Source organism: Vigna angularis, chromosome 3, assembly GCF_016808095.1.
Source record: "Vigna angularis cultivar LongXiaoDou No.4 chromosome 3, ASM1680809v1, whole genome shotgun sequence".
Taxonomy (NCBI): domain Eukaryota; kingdom Viridiplantae; phylum Streptophyta; class Magnoliopsida; order Fabales; family Fabaceae; genus Vigna; species Vigna angularis.
The window spans coordinates 5,657,669-5,679,683 of NC_068972.1; the positions used below are offsets into that span (position 1 = coordinate 5,657,669).

Genomic DNA, 22,015 nt, shown 5'->3' on the forward strand with positions numbered 1-22,015 from the left:
TTGAATCCTCGCCCTGTGATTTAACTATATATGGATGTAAATAATGTGTTGGTTATATCAATTCTTTAATTTTTGTGTATTATTAAAGAAAATATTTTTACATTAATTAAGTAATTAAAATTTTATATTTATTTATTTCATAAATTTTAATTATTTTTTAAATATTTTTCTATTACGTTTTTAAACATGTATTTTGTTTTTAGTTAGATCCTTCTATCAATTGTCTTTACGAAAAAATTAGTTGTCTGAGGTAGCAAAGTTTATTAGAAGTGAAAGGTAAAGAACCGTAAAGACTTGTGAAAAATATTTGGATTAGGATAACCTTTGAATATGGAAATAAACTAGCTGAACAACCCGATTTTAAGAATATCTGGTTCAAATTATGTCGAACAAAAAATATGAAGCTGAAGATGTGAAAATACTTAATGCAAACTTACATAAGTGAAAATACTGAATTCATTGCGGAGATAGCTATTTAAGATTAATTTTTAAAAACATAGTCAAACCCAATTAAAAAAAAATCAGGCTACAGTTTCACTGAAAATTATCAACCAGTTAAGAAAATTGCAGACTTATTTAATTCAACCTTTATTTAATTCTGGGAAATTGCCACAAATGAATTTGCAGTAATGTTTAAAGGAATTGAGTGATTTAAATTCGTAAAGCATTTTTGTTCACAAAACAATCTTTTTCATTAAATAATAATTAATAAAATTATTATCATTAAAAATAAGAATTTAAATTTATAGTATAAAAATAAAAATGACAAGAAAAAGGCTAATATTAGTTGACAAAATAAAGAATATAAGATTTATGGGAAAAGTAATCTTGGGAAGTTTCTCATATCCGTAGATATCATAATCCGCAAAATTAGAGGTACCGCAGTACGTGTTGAGACCCTCAACAATTTATTTCCATGTGACTATTAAATGAAAAAATTAAAGGAAGAAGGGCCTTCTATCGTGAGTAGGATACATTATTATTTATTTTGGCCCTCAATTTTTCTAAAAGAAAAATATTATTTTTCGTACTAGTGTGTGCAACTCGTGGACATTTTCGTGAGTTTTTGTATACCTCGAGATTTACGCCAAGTCCCTATGCAGGAGAAAATCGCGAATTCTGAATATTGGAAAATATTATTATTTAAAATATTTATTTAAATTTTATTAGAATACAAAATTAATGTGTTACTTTTATTTATTATCATATTAGACTATTCAATAAAAAAACATAGGTTTTATAAGCTTTTATTTCAACTTGAAAAAAGTTATAAAACCTAAAAAATATTTTCGAAAGCTCAATTTCTTGAATTTTTTAAAAATAACCTAAACGTAAAAACATATTTTCCAACCTTATATTTGTAGGAAGTTAAAGGACTGGATAACATTAACTGGAAATTTTTGTCAATGTGAATCATAAAGTTAAATATTGAAATATTGATACATTTTTTTCATTTATAATTTTTCATTATTCTATTACCCTGGAGGAGTTTTTCCTTGTCTCTAGCATTCTACACTAAAAGGTTGAATTTTTGGCAGAGGCAACAAAGACCGTTTCAGTTTGCATCGCCTCTCATTTTGCTATTCCTAGCAGCTCCACTATTTTCTTTTATTGTTCCTTTTGCTAAACTTTCAGCTTTCAGAGCAAAAACATGTTCAAACAGGTTCGTCTTCTTCTGCTCTTCTTGGCCTCTGGATTCACCCTCTCCGTTTCAGAGTCCCAATCTACTTCTCTTCTGCCTCATGCTGCTGACTCCTTCAATGTCAGCTATATCCAGGTACTTCTAGCTATTGCCTCTCGCGAACCCTATTGTAACCTCTCTCTTTCTCTTTTTTCAAAATTTTCTATTGCTATTTTAATAAGGTGAAGACTTGGTAATATTTTCTTAAACAGCTGAAGAACGCGGCGACTTGTTCTTACTTGGTGGTTATATCTACTAGTTGTTCGTCTCCTAGTTATACAAGAGATCAGATCAGTATTGCTTTTGGGGATGCTTATGGAAATCAGGTTTTGCTTTCTCTTTCTCATCAATTTCTTCCTTTATATAATTTGAGTGAAATTTCCTAATTCGTTTTCATGTGTCTGTTTATGTAGAATTGTTAATATACCAATTGAAATTAAACTCAGACATATTTGGTTGCTTCATCTTTCCTTTACTTTTAAGTTTTTTAGTTGGTGAAATTTATGTTCTCAGCCACCTTGGTTTACCCGATGAATCTTGAGTTTCGTTTCTTGATATTTTATAAAGTTCTTCTTGGATTAATTTTGCATGTCTCTTGTTGATTTTAAAGTGTAGGAATTACTTATACTATTTAATTAAGTTTGAGTTTCTAACTGTCAAAGTTTGTACCTCTAAGTATAGTTTTCTTTTGCTATCAGCAAAGTACAACTGAATGATAGCTTTCTATTGTGGTATGTGTATGACCAAACCACCATAAACATATCAACGACTTTTGAATATATGTTTGTAAATTGCACATAACTCATTCAAATTGGAATTTCAAAAAGGCAAGTGCCTCAATATGCCTATACATGTAGTTAACAGAGAAGTTTAATTTCAGTAAGAAGTTAGTGGAAATGCATTGAAAGTGTTGAAGTTTTTATATTGCCATCTAATTGTTATATCTGGTATAAAATTGTGGGTTTTTGTAATGACTGTTTTGAAAGTCATATCTAAAATAATTTCTAATTAATTAATAGTGTAAAAAATGTTATGGTTGTAGTATATTAAAATTAAACTTTTTGATTTGAATAACTGGAAATTTATATTTTATTTATTTCACATATTACCAGATATATATACCAAGACTGGATGATCCAACTTCAGGTACATTCGAGAGTTGTAGTTCAGATACATTTCAAATAACTGGTCCGTGTGCATATCAGATATGTTATGTATACCTATATAGACACGGATCAGATGGTTGGAGGCCTGAAAGTGTGAAAATCAATAGTTATAATGGCAGGGCTGTTACTTTCTATTACAACACATATATCCCCGGTGATACTTGGTATGGATTTGATTTGTGCAGCGGTGCTTCTTCTTCGAACCAGGTATCCAAGCAGAAATGGCTTATATTTATGGTTCTAGGATTTGTTCTAAGTTTTTGGTCGTAAGTTTGTGTATTTTTCATCTTGTAATATTTGCTGCATCTTTGTACCCATGAGACTTCGCACACCATGTTGAAGTATAGACACTAGATGCGTAAAACCTTTGTGTCTAAATTCAGTTTATTACTTTGCTTTGTTATTAATTTTTTATACTCCTGAGTATGATGTGCTTAATGTTAGCAGAAGTGGTTGGAGGGTTGTGCTGTAAATTAATACCCTCATCGTTCTATAACCTTAAACTTGAACATATGATGCGATTCGGGTCATTCTTCTTGGTTTCATTTCGACCAACAATGGTCAAATCTTTCATCAATTCGGTTTTCTTTGTAATTCTTCATGACTTGAAGCATCAAACGAGATAATCCAATTGACTATTTTTCCTTATTTACTTTACTCTTCATATGAAGCTCCTTGAATACTCTTCTACTTAATCACTGGTCAAAGCTAACTTCTGATCAATAGAACATGGGTACGCGTTTCGGTTTCGGTTTCCTTCAGTGTCATCCAATTTTATAAAAAGGGCTTAATTGTGTTTTTATGAATCAAATTTGAGGGAATCTGACTTGGACTTTTATTTATTTTAGAAAAATATGATTTCTTAAATTTGAACGATATGGATTTAGTCTTTTAAACTTAGTACTCAGAATCTAAAAGTGTTTTTTTATTTTTTCAAATTTAGGTTTAATTAGTATACTAAAACTAGATTTATCCCATCTAAAAAATTAACAGCATAATTAAAACTAAATTGAAGGCGTAAGTGGATTACATTGCAAGGCAAATTCAATTACATGGAAGATAGATATATCTCTCGCTGGAGTATTTACCAAAAAAAATAAATTTGGCTAGAGTTGCAATTGCAATGTCATGATTTCATGTTAGGAGAAGCATAACAAATAGAGTTGTCAACTCTAGTGAAGGATATAGCCTGCTGTTCGGTTAAAATGATAGTTTGGTGACATCAGTACCAGTTCTCTCAGGATGTGTCTGGATAGAAAAATTATATTATTCCACTTTTATTTAGGACTAACAATCATGTGGAACACAACTCATTTAAAAATTTGTCAAATGTTTACTGTTTGTAACTTAATCCATTCAATCCAAACTAAGGTTTGAGATGTGTCAAGTATAATTTGAACATACTCTCTTAAGCATTTGTCAGTAGGTCTGATTATCTTTTTGCTTCTTTTTCTGCTCTACTGACTATGACTCTGGAAGGGGTGTATGAGGATGCGAGTGTTGTCACCTTGAGATGGAGTTGTGGTCTGATGATGTGAGGTTAGTTGTTAGGATGAGGAGCAGTGTGTTCGGAACATGCAACTACTGGTATATTAAGAGGATATGATGGTGGTAAAGTATGATGTGATGATATGAACTATAGTCTTATGAAGAAGCAATGGAAGCAGAACCCTAAATCCCCTTCAAATAATAGCAACAAAGTCAGCATTTTTTTTTAATTAACTTAAGACCTTAAACATTTTAAATAAAGACTCAAATGAGCACGTGTCTTTTTCACGAGGCATCATATCATTATATAAATATAAGTTTCTTTTTTATTGAATATTGTTGGAATATTTATACGTGAGTCTAAATTTTGAGAAAATTAAACATTATACAAATATAAATATGTATAAAATTATTATTTTAAAATTTTGATAAAAGTGACATTAATTTTTTATGTGTAGTTGGACTTATGTTTTATTGTATATAAAATTTATCAAATACTTATATATAGAGTTTTAATTTTGGAAAATTTAACTCTTGTTTAAACTTAAACATGTATACACGTCCATGACTGCCAAACCAAAATGTACTGTTTAAGTTGATCCTAATTGAAAGTTTCACTTTATTTACCTATTGATTGTCTTTTATCATATTTATATCTACATTATACTTTTAAAATACATGTTTATTTCACTTTAAATATTCAAATTTGGAATGTAATCCAAAAATACAGTGTAAAACTATATACGAGAGTCATCACATGTTAACAATAATATAGATTAGTTTATCGTTCGTCTAAAATACCATTACGGCCGAACGGCCTTACATAACATTAGAGAATTCAAAACCACTACTCTAATTGCCACTAGACCGAATGTTCTACAAAAGGAACACATCGAGCGGTCTTACAATAATATAAAACTAATAACAGACCGAACGTTCCTAGGGTTCGGCCTTCACTTCCTCTACGTTTTCCAACACTTCTTCCAACAACTCTTCTACCTCTGCTCACATCCACATGGATGATCATTGCAACAGGACAACGACAGGACGAACATCACAGACAAAAATAAGAAACAAAGGGTAAGCTTATGTAATTTAATTTCTTCAATAACAACATACAACATTCATAACTAAACCAACAACACTCAAATCATCATTCATACATCAAGGCATGCAAATAACGACCACTTGACTCTGACTATCCGGACTGTATGAATCATGTGTAGCTACGACGTTTGTGCACCCGGGTGATGTAGTAACTGGGATACCCTCAGCAGCTGTCACCCGAGATTAGTCCGTTCCATCCAAATTAACCATAAGGACTAAGACCTCCTGTCAATTCCCACATGTGACTTACTCCTCTCTACATGAGAACGAGTAACCATGGAATATCAGGATGAACGCTAGCTAAGCTTTGCCCACATTCATACTTTACCAATCAATAACCACTTTTTGAGATATTTCTCCCTGGAATACTCGTTCAAAATCAACTATTTCATACACATCACATCTCAATTCCTCTCATACTTAATCATCCATACATTCACATGAAAAGAGATCATACACTTTTATCATAGCCCAAGTACGACTGGAAAACGCTTCTTAGAAACTAACAAGATTGAGTGTTACCCATCTACTACAATAAACAAACTCCTAAGAGTTCAACCGAACGCCACAAAGCCTAGGTTGAGTACTAAGACTCTAGGCCGAACACCTTTCAAAGACCAACACTAACTTATACTAAGTAATAATACTGACGAGAAGCTATGAATTAACGAATGATGTCTAGTTTGAATAAAGACTTTGATTTTAAGCACAATAATACTATATTACAGAAAACAAGATCCAACGCTTGGTTTAAGACCGAGCCTTGTAGAAGCCAAACATTATTGAATGAGTGTTGGTCCAAGACCAAATGCTTATCAGGAACGACCGCTACTGAGACTGAACGCTTGATCCAATACCGATCACTAATAAACTCACATAAAGTTGTTTAGGAAGTCTAAAGAAGGACTACACTTAAGCCGAACACTCGTTATACATATATATTATTATAACACGAACTCCACTAACAAAATTCCTTGTAGCAGAAGAACTTAATGTAGACGGACGCTTAAAGAGTAACAGAATGGTTAACATGAACTCTAGGTCAAAGTTTAACTAATCCTATATATAGTATTACAAGAAGACTCTGATACTCTATCCTCAAAACATGAGAACTAAGGTAAGATCAGATACTCCTAATAAGAATTGAACGCTCGCTAATAACGTTCGACCATACAATCACATTTGAATATCAATTCTATCTCAGCTCAATTCACAACATGCATCAGTCATCCATCCATGCTTCCCAACAAGCAACACGTACATTTTTCATACTCAACCCATAATCCAAACAACATATCATGCAAACATACCAACGCTCAAACAAGAATATAAATCAAATTATATAAGCTTCCCTTACCTCAACACGTAAACGAACGCTCAAACGAAACAAAATAAAGTTTCCCTCTACCACAGAACTAACGTTCGACGATCACGTTGTTAGGAATACTGAACTACAGAGAAAACCAGAAACACTCAGACTACTACCATCCACTCAGGCGACCATAACTAGAGAGTTGCATGTAATACTTAAACGAATGTACTGGAGAGAAAGATACTCACCAGCTCAAAATCACAAACTGATCGGTTTAACTGGAAGCTCTTGACGTCGGGAGTGCTTCAGCGGTGCTTGAGTGGTGATCGGAGAAGAGAAAGTGAGTGTTTCTTAGAGAGAAGATGAAGAATTATAGAGAGAAGGAGGAGATTTCATAAGGTTGAAGATGGCTGGTGCATGCAGAGAATGGCGTAAACTTTTGAAACTCAGTTTTATTTCTACCATCCAAAACCGAACATCCAATCTCTTGCAGCCATCCACTTTCTGAAATTCTAACTCTCTTCACGACACTTGGCTTCCACTAAAAAAGGCTTTTGTTGGGTGCGTTTTTAACGTGACATAGAAGATTTAAATTGATTTATGCAATTAAAAAGTATACATCCAAACAAACTTGACTATGCTGAAAAAAAAATCAATTGAAAGCTGATAAAATAAAAGTTATGGAATAAAAGCTATTGTTACTTAAATATTTGAAAAAAAACCATGCTTACAATGTATAAATATAGAGTTTAATTAGAAAATTAGCTCATTGAGTGTCTAAAATTTTATAAATCAACTGAATATTTAAATCTAATAAATTGTTCCTATACGAGTATATTTGTATCAGGACAAGGTGACAAGAGTACACTGGTACAGTTAAATATAAGTTAAATATTATATGCCTGTATGTGTAATATGCAGTATTAAGTTTCTCATTAAACCTCATAATATTCATTTTATGTAGGTAAGGATATAAGTATTATAAAATAAATATATTTTTAATTTTTAAATTTAAATATAAAGTTAGAATTCTTTAAACTTTGATATATTTTAATGTTGAACTTTAAAAAATAAATGAATACAATTATTTTAATTTAAAGATATTAAATATTTTAAGCTAGTTAAAAGTGTTTTTGTTTTTAACTTCGGGTTAAAAGGGTCTAATAATATAAAAAATTTAAAAGTTATTTTGAAATCCGCGTCAACACAGTTAGATTAAAAATATAAATATATATTTAATCCAAAATTATAATTAAAAAGAATATATATATATATATATAATTCAAATTTATAATTTTTCACTGAACTTAATTGATTAGATGAGAACACTTGTTACTATTATATTTAACTAATTTTAATTAGTTTATTACAAAATTCATGGATAAAAAGATTCATTTTTCTTAAAAGATAACATTTTATTATGTTTAAAAAATGGTTTATACACACACACACACACACATATATATATATATATATATATATATATATATATATATATATATATATATATATATATATATATATAAAATATGTTATTTTAATATTTTTATAATTATTTTAATTTTGCATTAATGATAATTTGATTCAATACAATATTACTTAATATTAGATTTAATCATGAATATTTGATATATAATATTACGCTCTTTTCATTAAAATGTAAATAAAAAGGAAGTTTTAAATAAAACAAAAGTTATGCTAGGATCCTTCAAATCATATAATAGATTTGAATTAACATATTGCAAAATTTTCTAATGTAATGTGATAAATTTTAATTAGCCTATTTAAGTCTTTTATATATTATAAATTTAGAAGTTGTTTTATGCCCAATTTATATTATTTCCTATCAGTATAAGGATTAAAAATTTGGACCCAGGGTTATTGGGCCTTAATTGTGGCAGCGAGACCTTTAGCAATTTGGGCTCATGACCTTGGTAAGGGGGCTCTCCTAAAAAGAAAAAGCTGAAGTTCATTTGCCAATTCTCCTTTCTCTCTCTAAAACCCCTTTTCCCAAATTCTTTTCTGCCTTCTCTCTAGCCTCCACACTGATTTAGCCATTACATGTTCCGTTAGGTGGTACCCTAGCGACCGTCTCGTAGAGAGCTTCAAAACCATCCGATTGGTTTTACGTTCTTCCGCCGGTAAGTGGCTTCCTCTTTTCTCCGCTATTTTCGAAATCTATGGCTTATGGTTCTACTGCTTTTGTGCAATTAGAACTGTCCTCTTTCCAATTCCTGTCAAGTTTGAGCTCTAAGGGTTGTTCTCATCACCAATGTGATGGTTGTAGGGCACTGTTTAAGTTCTTCCCGGGGTAGGATACTGTTGAAAGTTGTGTTGTGTGCTAGACTGCTCAACTTTAAGGTAAGGGGAGCTGGTTATGTTTATTTGATTTAATATTATATGCTCTGTATGTATGATAATTTGATTGGCATGTTGTTTGGAATTTTCTGTTACGATTAAGAAATATTGGGTGTTATGTGTTGAAATTATAAAACTGTGATTGATGGCTTGTGGAATGTTTGATGAACTGATTGCTATAATTGGAATTGTTTGATGTAAGGGGAGCTAATTATTTTGTGTAAATTTATTTTATAAAATATATGCATGTTAATTGATAAATGGATGCACTGTTGGGACTGTTTGTTGCTGTCATATGTAATTGATCTTGGTATGAGTTTGATTGCGTAAAGGGGAACCTGTGATTTATTTCTTGTGCATTGTTTGATGAATTTAATTGTTTCTGAATGAGTTATTGACTGTGATTGATGATGTTTTGGAAAGGCTTTGGGTGAGACTTTAATTAACATTGTTTGGGTAGTACTTGGATGCATGAGTATTATTTAAGAGTACTGTGAGAGGGGGGTAAAATATAAAATTTGGGCGTTTGAGGTTTAAAGCACAACAAACTAGTTTAGGTAACTTAAATAAATTAATTAAAACTGGTTGAGAGTATTTCCTTGTTGGTAGGATAGAGGGGACTTAAAAACCTGAGTTGACACATCCCTAATCATAGAGCAGCCCTGGCCTGGTCCAGTCAGTTGTGACTAGTTATATGTGCCAGCGTCAAAGGTGAGTCTGATGTGTTCAAACATCTGAACCCTCTTCGGTGACTAATTGGGTAGTGAGGGGAAGTTGGGAGCAAACATTCAGTGGTAATGAATAATTTAACATGCCCTTTCATAATTAAGGGAGCATTGTAAGTTATTCGGAGGTAATACGTATCATAATATATTATATTATTAATATATATATATATATATATATATATATATATATATATATATATATATATATATTATACGTAACATAGTATATATATTAAATATATGTAACATATTATATACGTAACATATTATATATTATATATTATATTATATATGTAAATTGGTGCATGCAGTGGCTATATATACATATTATATATACGTAATATTAAATTAATTTTTGGTGTTTTATAAATGCTTGAAGGGTATTACGTCACTTAATATTATTATAACATATATTGTATAGGAGTTTAGGCATTGGAAATAAATTATAAAGATTCTAGTATTGAGAAATTTAGATTAAATTTATGGAGTTGTTACTTTTATAACTTGTGATGATTAAGTTAATGTATATTGTTGAGATTATGTATATGTTTGTATGCAATGTAAAAGTGAAAGGTTATATGTATATGGTTTCATATGGGTCACGGTTGGTTATAAGTATGGTTGATGGACGTAATTTTATGATCCTCAAGGGAGGTTACATGGTGGTGCCCTGTGGTTGTTGTGATTGACCGTATGAATGGACGGAATGTCCTTATGGGGTTTATCCTGACATTCTAATGATCATCCATGCTCAAGTAGAGAATGATGAGTCATGTGGTGAGAATAACAGGAGGTCCTAGCCCATAGGTTCTTGGGTGAGTTATAACGTACTAACCTCGGGTGGCAGCTGATGGTTTTCCAGTTACTACATCACCCGGGTGCACAAACCCCTGGAACTTGACATTTCATACTAGTCCGGATGGTCAAATCACGTGGTCGGTCATTGGTATCGGGATAATGCATTCGGTCCTAGTTTGTATTGTGTTATGATCCTTGCATGCTTGAAATACTTGATTGTTACATGCTTATATAAATGTTAAATTGATATGGGTTGTATGATTTTTATATAACTAGCTCACCCTTGCTTGTTTGTGTTTGTGCCTTCTTTGTCTGTGTTTTATTTTGCGATGATCATCCACTTGGATGTGAGCAGAGGGAGATGAGGCATCTGTGGAGTAGGAGCTGGAGGGTGCCAATGCTGTTGAGTAGCATAGGAGCTTATAAATTTACCTACTTCTATTCTTTTGAAATACTCTACTCTTTTGTAATTCAAGTTTTAATTTCCTAGCTCTTTTGGAAGGATAAATGTAATCCTATTGCCATAATCACTTGTCCTAACTGCTTTATCGTATTATACTTTATGACGTCTTATATTATATAATTCCTATATAATTGGGATGTTACAATCAGTATTTATATTTTGTAATACATTTAAGATAAATTGTAACATCCCATAAATACAGTGTAAAACCATATGATAGAATAATCACAGTTAATAATATTATAGCTCAGTCTTACAAAAGAGATTCACTACAAATACGGCCGAACGACCTTACAATAACGAAGAGTTAAAACATCACACTATCTACAACTAGGCCGAACAGTTTACATAAGGCCTATACCAAACGGTCCTACAAAAGAAATAGCCAAAAGATGACCGAACGGTTCTACTATTCGGTCTTAACTTCCACTTCGACCAGATTTTCTTCTAGTGCCTCTTCCAGCAATTCTTCTCCTTCTGCTCACATCCATACGGATGATCATTGCAACAGAAGGACAACCAACGAACGTACAAAACGAATAAGACAGGAAATAGGGTAAGCTTACGTAATTCAATTCAAGTATCAACATAGATTCCACACAATTCACATAAACAAGATACTTTCATTCACTTTTACATGCAAAGCCTAATACTAGACTCTGACTGTCCGGACTGTATGAATTCTGTGTAGCTACGACGTTCGTGCACCCGGGTGATGTAGTAACTGGGATATCCTCAACAGCTTTTACCCGAGGTTAGTCCATTCCGTCCAAATTAACCATAAGAATGAGGACCTCCTGCCATTCTCACACATGACTTACCCTTCTCTACGTGAGAAACGAGTAATCACGAATATCATGATGAACCGCCAGCTTAGCATGCCCACATTCATACTTTACAAATTCCAATGTACATTCATGAGATATTCCTCCCCGGAATACTCGTTCATAACCAAAATCATATCATTTATATCATATTCCATCATCTTTTAGTAATAAGACCTCAAGGAGACCAATTTGATTAAAAGGTCTCTTAGGATACCAAATGTCGAACGTTAAACATCAACCCAGAACAAGACCGAACGCTTGGAGTGAGACCAAAGGTCTCCAGTTCCAAAATAGATCAAAACCGAGAGAGTGAACATTGGGTTTAAGAAAGATACTGATTTCAATAATATTTCTCGAGGACAAATAGAACTAAACATTATTTACTAGGTGAGCTAATTGAATGAACTGACTCACGAGAGTTAGACCGAACGCCAACAAGCCTAGGCCGAGTACTAAGACTCTAGGCTGAAACCAATTGAGACGGACACTGTGGGACATCAAATAATGGTACCTAACTGAATCCTGTGAATAAACTTAACGTCAATAAACACTTAGCTTTTGAATGAGTTAAACGTCAAGACAATTCAGAATGCCAGTCAAAGACCGAGCACCGTAAAGAGCGAACCCTATAGAGTTTGGACGAACGTTCTTATTATCAATATTTTACAGAAAGGAGAATAAGCGTTTGGTGGAAGATCGAGCACTACAAAACTTATAGAATAAAGGCTTGATAAATATAAGATTACTATTTAACTAGTATTCAAGAATGAATGAGTTATACAATTATATATATATATATATATATATATATATATATATATATATATATATATATATATATATATATATATATACTTAGGTCTACCATCAAACACCAAGGAATGAATACCTTTGGGTGAACGCTCATATACAGATATCACAAAACGAAGACGCTCGTCCTCAACTAGAATTCTTTCCAAATGAAAGAATCCAGTTCCAACCGAGTCCACTGGAAAACCGAATGATCAAAGATCATTCAGTGACGAACATAAATTCTCATATGGAATTACATACTTATCATTCTTTACATCAATTCATTTTCCTCAACATATATTTTCATACATCCATATCATAGTATATATTCATACATCATATAGTCAAAACATATCAACAATCATACTTCATATTCATTCAGAAATCAACGAATGTACATCCATTCAAAACAAGAATCTTAATCCAATTATATAAGCTTCCCTTACCTTTAATGTGACCGAACGCTTACAGATATGGTTCACCTTTATAAGTCCTTCTACCCTCAACGCTCAACAATCTCCAAACTAAACCAAGTGAAAACCAACACTATCAGAGCCACTCATTTGAGAAGAGTGATCAACACATGAAACCAAAACTTGGTTTGCATGTCCAGGAAAACGTACGACGGAGTGCAGAGAATAACTTACCAGCTCAGCTTCACAAACCGATCGGTTCAATCGAAAGCCCTTGACACCGGAAGAGTGGAAATGGTACCTGAGTGATGATCGGAGAAAAGAAAAATGAGTGTTTCTTAGAGAGAAGATGAAGAAATCTAGAGAGAAGGAGGAGAAAAATGGTTCAGAGATTTGGAGAAGAAGGTGAGCATGCAGAGAAGTGACACAACATTTGGAATTTGGCATTAACTACTGCCGTCATCAAGAACGAACGTCCACTCTCCTGCAGCCACCTGTTTTTCACTTTCTGATTTCCAAATTCTCTCCCTTGACACTTGGCGTCCACTCAGATGAGGTTTTGGGTGATCTGATATAAATGATAATGTATTGCATGTTCATAAACACATTCATAATAAAATGTTTTTTTTTACAAAGTGGTAAACTTCTTTAATTTGATATTGATGTTCAATTAAAAATATTTTAATGATGATATGCCAATAATTAATATATATAATGTAATTTTTTTCTTCTTCTTTAAGGTTTTAATTATTTTTTTATGTATTTTATGATGTCATATTATTTTTAAGATATCAATTTTATTATTTATGCTCCCATATAGAAATTTATAAGAGTCATAATTATTGTTTTATTTGCATATTAATGAAAAATATGGTTTCGAGACAACTTTATCTTACCTTTATAATTAATGGTTTTAAATTTGATGATCATAAAACACAAATCATCCTTTTTTGACTCTATACTATTTTTATGTTTTTTTCCATTATTACATTCTTTATATATATATATATATATATATATATATATATATATATATATATATATATATATATCGGGTTTGCTAACTTACATAAGTCTGTTTTCAGTTGGTATATTTTAGCACTGCTAAAATATCCTAATATATCATGAATTCTAAGTTTTAAGGTTATATTTTAATAATTTTTATTCTCAAAAGTAAAAAAAAAAAAAACCCAAAACCCTTGCTCACTTTGCTCATTCCTCTCAACCCTTTTTTTTTCATCTTTCTCACTTAGTTCCAATTGAAAAAAATCAGAAAGACTCGTATAACCCTAATACCTTCCTCACTTATCCAATCTGTTTTTGTGATTTGTGAAGCTAAATATTTTATTTACCATTGCATTCTTCTGACTTAATTTTTAATTGACTAAACTTGGTTTGATTTTGATCTTGGTTTATTGATGATGGTGTGCTTACAGAGGGGGAGTTTGCAACACAACAAAATTCTAAAATTAAAAACGAAATTTAATGATAATAATAAGAGAAAATATATAACAGAGCTCTCCAATCAAAAATCAACATCAACATCATCAATTATTTTGTTATTAAATTGGAAAACAGATGTGGGTGAGGAAAAGTATGGAGATGAAAGAGAAACAAATTGGATAAGTAAGAAAAATATATTAGTATCAGGCGAGTGTTAAAAGAAAGGGGTGAGAGGAATGAGGGAGATGAACAAGAGTTTGAGGTGAAAATTATTAAAATACCATTAACCTTAAAACTTAAAAATCCATGATATATTAGAGTATTTTTGTCTACTAAAACCCGATATACATTACTAAAATGTACCAACTGAAAAACAAACTTGCAAGTTAACAAAAAAAATAAATAAAATATATATATATATATATATATATATATATATATATATATATATATATATAAAATAGGCCGATAATATTGTTTTTGTTAATTAATGAAATATATGTGTTTTACCTATATAATTTAAATTTTTATTTTTCAATGCATCTGTTAATTGCACGATTAATTTTATAAATACTTTCTCATAAATTGTTTGTTACATGGTTATATAACTTAGAATTAAAATAGATTGAATTATTTAGTAAAAAGGAGTTACTAAATATATTAACAAATTGTAAAATATAAATCAGAAAAAAAAAAAATAAACAAAAGGAATAACAATTGCTGACAATATATGTTTTTAGTTGCTTTTCTATTGTCTATATAGGGTCTCTCTTTATATTTATATATATAAATGAAGTTGAAAAATGTAATATATGTTTATTTATATGTAAGTATATTTTATTTTATATGTTAACAAAGAAGTATGAGAGAAATTATTATTGTAAACACAAGATACATTTCATAAGTTGTTACACACACACATATATATATATATATATATATATATATATATATATATATATATATATATATATATATATATATATATATATAAATTATTGTAAACACAAGATACATTTCATAAGTTGTTACACACACACACACATATATATATATATATATATATATATATATATATATATATATATATATATATATATATATATATATATATTATGTTAAATCACATTTTTTAATATTTAAAAAAAATTAAAATCGTGACAGAAAAGATTTTAAAATATAATATATTTGAGATATTATTTGAACCTTGCATCACATTTTATTCTTAAAAAAACATATTAATAAAAAATTAAGTTTTATTCTTAAAAGATATTTTGATAAAAAAATATTTAAGATGAAGTAAACCCAATAATAATCAATTTTATTTCTATAAAAATAAATTTATATTAACATTACCTCATATTTACTATTGGAATAGGTAGATTTATCATATTTATTTAATTTTGATTGAAAAAATCTTTTCAAAATCTTTTCTAAATAAAACTTTAAAAATTATATTTTCATATGACATGCAAATAACTTCTGAATAAGAAGCAAATGTTGAAAAATGAATTTATAATTTATTCACACACATACATAACTATACCAATTTTTTTTTTCTAGAAATCTGTTTACATTAATCAATATCTTTATAAAAAAACTAAAACTTTACACGAATGAAAGATGTATTTGTTTTATATATAATTTTATAATAAATTTTCATATATACACGTGTCTCTAAAATATGAAGAAAAGAAAAATAAAATTTTTCTTTATCAAAAGACTGACTTCTTTATCAAATTTTGTAATACAGTTCGATTGGATACATAAATCAGTTTTTGTTAGAGAGTTTAAATTGTTTTATACCAGAAAATATGTTATTTCGTAAGAAATTTGGAAGGAGATTAAACTTTTTAATTAAATTATTATTATTTATTAAATATTAAATATTTATATTATTTTAATTAAGTTTTTACTTTTTAAATTAATTATAAAATCTTATATTTCTTAATATATATCATCCAACTAATAAAATATTAATCTAAAAAAAGTAGAACATTTTAATATTTTAAATGAAAAAAATTAATAAAAACTCAATTAAATTTGTGAAAAATATTAAAATTTAATTAAATCATATGTAAATTATTATTTTATAATAACTTTTTTTAGTAACATTATTTAATTTTTTTTTATGTTTCCCAATTTCTTCAATTAAAAATTAACTTCTCATTCAATTACAATATGCATTTATATTTATAAATGTGTTATCGTTTGAATTACTATTCATGAATTTAGTTAGATTGATAGAATAACTTTTGAATTTATTTATTTTCGATTTAATACATTAATACATTTAGCATAAAAGAAAAAAAAAGATTTAGGTTCTGATGTTTGAGGTTACCACATGGTGGTGAAAAAAAGAAAAAAAAGATTTAGGTTCTGATGTTTGAGGTTACCACATGGTGGTGAAAAAAAGAAAAAAAGAAAAAAAGAAAAAAAGAAAAGAAAAGAGAATTAGGTTTTGAGGTTGGGAAGTGTATAAGAATGTTTCCATCCCTAAAACCATAAACCCGAAAACCTCGTTCGCCGCTTACTCCTCTTTCTTCTCCTGCTTACGCACCTCATAGCCACAACCCCATTCAAGCAGGAGAAAATCTCTCTCTTTCTCTCTCTCTTTCTCTTTGTCCTTACGCCGCCATCACCATGCCTTCAGTCTCTCTCTCTGCCACTGACACCACCCTCCAAGAAACCAAGAAGCTTAGCGCCAAGAAAGCCAAGAACCAATCCCCAACCATTGCAGAGAAGAAGAGTGCCTCCAAACTTCTTTCTGATCCAAACACCCCCGATCCCGACCAAGATGGGGTTTCGGGGAAGCTCCAGAAGAAGGCGAAGAAGCGTAAGGCTTCAGACATAGAGGCTATGGCGGCGACCAACGATGCCGACGAAGACACTAGTTCCGAGCTGGTGGAGCCCGAATCTTCTAGAGAAGACGACCACAAGAAGAAGAAAAAGAAGAAAAAGGTCAAGTCCGAGGAACAGCCTTTGGTGATGGAAGCAGAGGAAAAAGAAGAGAAGAAGGAGGATCCTAATGCGGTCTCCAAATTCAGGATATCTGAACCGTTGAGGCTAAAGTTGAAGGAGAAGGGGATCGAATCCTTGTTTCCTATTCAGGCCATGACTTTCGATTTAGTTCTCGACGGTTCTGATTTGGTTGGTCGGGCTCGCACCGGTCAGGTCTCTATCTACTCTTATCACAAACCCTTGTTATCGTCTTTTAATTTTTTTTTTGAATTTTTTGATCATATTATCGTTGATTGGCTTGAAGGGGTTTATGTTCATTTGGTAATACACATACCATTTTTAGGAGAAAACATTTAGATATTCTTTGATCCTGTATCTGTATACATAAAATTATCCCATTTTAGTCCTTTGTCTGCACGGAACGAACTAAAGAATTAACAATGGTATTTCTAGCGGTTAGGAAAAAGAAATTTTTAGTGTAACGAGTTTAAGGGAACTTTTTTCCCGTTAACAGGATCATATGATTAATTGAACCATTCTTTAATCAGTTGTATTTGAAAGTGCATGCTTTTGAATAGTGTAAAGGGTTTTATTTGACCTCATTTACCTCGTTTGGGGAAACTGTAGGGTAAAACTCTGGCATTTGTGCTACCCATATTGGAGTCTTTAATAAATGGTCCGACTAAGTCTTCTAGAAAGACGGGCTACGGGAGAACTCCAAGCGTTCTTGTGCTTCTACCAACTAGGGAATTGGCTTGTCAGGTATAATTATGTGTACATGAGTTTTGGCATTTTTGATTGTATGGTGAATTTATTATCCTTGTTAACAAGGAGTGTTGTGCTTTAGGTGCATGCTGATTTTGAAGTTTATGGTGGAGCGATGGGATTGAGTTCTTGTTGTTTGTATGGTGGAGCTCCATATAACACTCAAGAAATTAAGCTTAGGAGAGGTGTTGATATTGTAATTGGCACACCAGGTCGTGTAAAGGTAATTGCAGTATTACTAGTTGATATATGTTGCTACTAAGTTATTTCCTTAATATATGTAAATGTTTTAAGTACCCTGAAAGTTTTACTGTGTGTTGAAGACGAGTGTTAACAATGTTTTTGATTTTCATCTGGCATGTATTGATGCAGGATCATATCGAGAGGGGAAATATAGACCTGAGCCAACTGAAATTTCGTGTCCTTGATGAAGCAGATGAAATGCTAAGGATGGGTTTTGTTGAAGATGTTGAGTTGATTCTAGGTATCTCTTTTTCCCCGATGAATGACCCCCAGTGTTGCTAAGTGTCAGTTATTGTGTCAAATATGTTAAGATTGTGTTTGTGAGACTAATACTATTTACACGTCCTATAAATTATTGATATTGATTCGTTAGTTCTAGTTAGTTATATAGTTTTTGCAAGAATGATTTGGAATCTTTTCATCTTTTTGTGGTAATAAATCCTCATGGTAGAGTTCACTTTTTTTAGCTCATAAATTAAAATGGGTATGGTTTTCTTCATGCTCAACACATCCCGATCGGTCATGGTTTTGTTGCTTAATTTATTATCTTTTTTCCCTGCTTTATTAGTGGCAGGACGACTTTTTTTCTCCAAGTCTCTTTGATTCTTATGAATTGAACTATTTTGCAATTCAACAATACTTCATACCCCCAACCCTTATAAGTTCTCAAAATGTCTTTTCACATCTTCTAGTACAGAATGCTTTGTACTTGGGATTACCTTAGTTTTGATCTTTATCCTACATGTTGGATGATAGGATTTTTCTGTATCACATTTGTCTATTATTGATATTTGATATTGATACTTTTGCAGGTAAGGTTGAAAATGTTAATAAAGTTCAGACTCTTCTCTTCAGCGCTACTTTACCAGACTGGGTTAAACATGTATGCTTCTATGTGATGATTTCTTCCTTTTGCTTCTGGGATGTTATAATTGGGGTTTTTAATGTTATCTGATGTATGTTCATGCCAGATTGCTGCACAATTTCTGAAGCCTGATAAGAAAACTGCTGACCTTGTTGGAAATACAAAAATGAAGGCTAGTACCAATGTGAGGCATATTGTTCTCCCTTGTTCTGCTCCTGCCAGGTCCCAACTTATCCCGGACATTATTCGCTGTTATAGCAGGTGATTTTTATTTTCAAACTTTTAACTTTGGATGTCTTTTAGAGTTATACTGAATTTTAATGTGTATTGTTGACTAATGACTCTGGTTCAGTGGAGGCCGGACAATTATATTTACTGAGACAAAGGAGTCTGCTTCTCAGCTTGCAGGGTTGTTACCTGGAGCCAGAGCTCTCCATGGTGACATACAACAAGCACAACGTGAGGTGAGCTATTACCTGAATTGTGGTTTTGTTATTGTCTTTTCATATGTTACTTAGAACAATTGTTTTTTCATAACGTGTTCTTATATCACTTGTTTTTTATATCCCTGCAGGTTACTCTGTCTGGCTTCAGGTCTGGGAAATTCATGACATTAGTTGCTACAAATGTGGCAGCTCGAGGTCTTGATATAAATGATGTTCAGTTAATTATCCAGGTACTTTTGATGGATTAACGTGCAATGTATCAGATCATTCTTATTTCTGTCACAACCTAGTATGTTGATATTTGTATTTTGGTTTAGTGTGAGTTCCCACGGGAGGTAGAGTCCTATATCCATCGTTCTGGACGAACAGGAAGAGCAGGTATATCTGCAGGATTTTTCTTTTTGACGTGTACTATCAGATTGTTATATTCAATTTTAAGGTTATATTGTGGTTTGTTTTTCCTATAGGTAATACTGGGGTTGCTGTTACCCTTTATGATCCAAAAAGATCTAATATATCTAAAATAGAAAGAGAGTCCGGTGTAAAATTTGAGCACATATCTGCCCCTCGGCCTGATGATATTGCTAAAGCTGTTGGTGGGGAAGCTGCTGAAATGATTACCCAAGTTTCCGATAGGTATACTTGTTATTTGTTATTTGCAAACTTTGTTAATGTGTCCAGTGCTGTTGTTTGCTGTTAACATATATAATAAATGCAGTGTGATTCCTGCGTTCAAAGAAACCGCTGAAGAGCTATTGAAGAGTTCTGGTTTAACAGTAGTGGAATTGCTTGCAAAGGCTCTTGCAAAGGCTGTTGTGAGTCAATATTCTTTCATGTTTTCTCCGTTTATTTTTCTTGTTGATTATATGAATCCTTAATCATTCATTATTTTTCTGACTGGAAGTTTTTTCTCATCATATAATATGCAGGGTTATACCGAAATAAAGCAAAGATCACTTCTCACTTCCATGGAGAACTATGTTACATTGCTTCTTGAAATTGGGAAACCAATCTTCACTCCTTCGTGAGAACCGTACTATAATCCCTGATTTACGCATATGGTGTTTACGTGTTGTTTTAAATAATTGTAATTGATATTAAGATATCAACCATTGTAATTGATATTATTTTTCACCTTATAATTTGTGTTTTGATTGTGATGGACTTGTGTGAACATTTTCAACTTGTTTGACTTGCTATTTCGTTGGATGATATCAGTTTTGCCTATGGAATCTTGAGGAGATTTTTGCCTGAGGAGAAGGTTGAGGCTGTGAAAGGTCTTTCACTCACTGCTGATGGAAATGGTGCTGTTTTTGATGTACCAGCTGAAGATTTAAATACATATCTTAGTGGTAAAGTTTTGCGTAACTGTTGACCTGGAATTTTGAACAGATTTGAATTTCCACATAACTGTTGACTTTGTGATTTGAGTATGGGATTCATTTTTGCATATAGCTTTTTGTCTTTGTCTTGATTATGTTTTTCATTGAAACACATCTGTACTTCAGGCCAGGAAAATGCTGCTAATGTAAGTCTAGAGGTATTGAAAGCTTTGCCACGTTTGCAACAGAGAGAACAATCAAGAGGTGGCAGATTTGGTGACGGTGGTGGTCGAGGTGGTGGGAACAGGTTTGGAAGAGGCGGGGGAGGCAGGAACGGTAGATTTTCAAATGATAGGTTTTCCAATGGTGGTGGAAGAGGTGGTCGTGGAAACTGGGGTGGAAAGAGATGGTGAGTTTTCACTCTGCACTGTCTGGTAGCATTACTGCATGACTGCTTCGTGGAAAAGAAATAGTTGATGCTGGCTAGGCTATGGAGGATTCAAATTAAGATGGATTCAAATTAACATAATCTATGGTTTACTGTTTTGTTATTGATTCCTCTTTTTGTATTTTTTATTCTTTTTGATGGGGAAGCTTAAGTTTAGGTTTTTAATGTTCTTTAACTTCGACAGGAGAAAGTTTTATGTGTTAGTATATTTATATATGCTATATTTTATACAACATGAACCAGAAGAGAAGACATTACCGCGTCTTCTGTTAATGCACTGAATACATAACACAGCTTACCATAAAATTACGTTTGTACCATAGTATTGCGGAAGATAAAATAACATGATTTTAATTCTATAAAACTAACCATTTAAACCGAATTCTTAT

The 22,015-nt window shown here is 31.6% G+C and overlaps 2 protein-coding genes and 1 long non-coding RNA gene across 3 annotated transcripts; all 3 read left to right on the forward strand.

Annotated features, from left to right (window-relative positions):
- Nucleotides 1-1,484: 1,484 nt before the first annotated feature.
- Nucleotides 1,485-3,261, forward strand: LOC108325863 (embryo-specific protein ATS3B). The gene is made up of 3 exons (XM_017558966.2): nt 1,485-1,777; nt 1,894-2,007; nt 2,794-3,261. Exons 1-3 carry the CDS (start codon nt 1,652-1,654, stop codon nt 3,115-3,117), a joined length of 564 nt encoding a protein of 187 aa, XP_017414455.1. The 5' UTR covers nt 1,485-1,651; the 3' UTR covers nt 3,118-3,261.
- A 5,463-nt stretch (nt 3,262-8,724) lies between these two features.
- On the forward strand, nt 8,725-11,183 carry LOC108325864 (uncharacterized). The gene is made up of 3 exons (XR_001831897.2): nt 8,725-8,895; nt 9,042-9,115; nt 10,994-11,183. It is a non-coding gene; the product is annotated as an uncharacterized LOC108325864 (long non-coding RNA).
- Nucleotides 11,184-17,067: 5,884 nt separating this feature from the next.
- LOC108325861 (DEAD-box ATP-dependent RNA helicase 7) lies at nt 17,068-21,859 on the forward strand. The gene is made up of 14 exons (XM_017558963.2): nt 17,068-17,750; nt 18,165-18,299; nt 18,385-18,525; nt 18,675-18,786; nt 19,358-19,428; nt 19,517-19,671; nt 19,763-19,874; nt 19,985-20,086; nt 20,174-20,234; nt 20,324-20,492; nt 20,575-20,671; nt 20,786-20,880; nt 21,075-21,208; nt 21,365-21,859. Exons 1-14 carry the CDS (start codon nt 17,220-17,222, stop codon nt 21,589-21,591), a joined length of 2,142 nt encoding a protein of 713 aa, XP_017414452.1. The 5' UTR covers nt 17,068-17,219; the 3' UTR covers nt 21,592-21,859.
- The last annotated feature ends 156 nt before the right edge of the window (nt 21,860-22,015 follow it).

What these genes read in the sequence shown, in the direction of transcription:
- LOC108325863 (XM_017558966.2), top strand. Translation starts at nt 1,652, where the DNA reads ATGTTCAAACAGGTTCGTCTTCTTCTGCTCTTCTTGGCCTCTGGATTC. An exon ending in TCAATGTCAGCTATATCCAG is followed by an intron (nt 1,778 to 1,893) that starts GTACTTCTAGCT and finishes TTTCTTAAACAG; the next exon opens with CTGAAGAACGCGGCGACTTG. An exon ending in GGGATGCTTATGGAAATCAG is followed by an intron (nt 2,008 to 2,793) that starts GTTTTGCTTTCT and finishes ACATATTACCAG; the next exon opens with ATATATATACCAAGACTGGA.
- LOC108325861 (XM_017558963.2), top strand. Translation starts at nt 17,220, where the DNA reads ATGCCTTCAGTCTCTCTCTCTGCCACTGACACCACCCTCCAAGAAACC. An exon ending in ATTATTCGCTGTTATAGCAG is followed by an intron (nt 19,672 to 19,762) that starts GTGATTTTTATT and finishes ACTCTGGTTCAG; the next exon opens with TGGAGGCCGGACAATTATAT. An exon ending in ATGTTCAGTTAATTATCCAG is followed by an intron (nt 20,087 to 20,173) that starts GTACTTTTGATG and finishes ATTTTGGTTTAG; the next exon opens with TGTGAGTTCCCACGGGAGGT.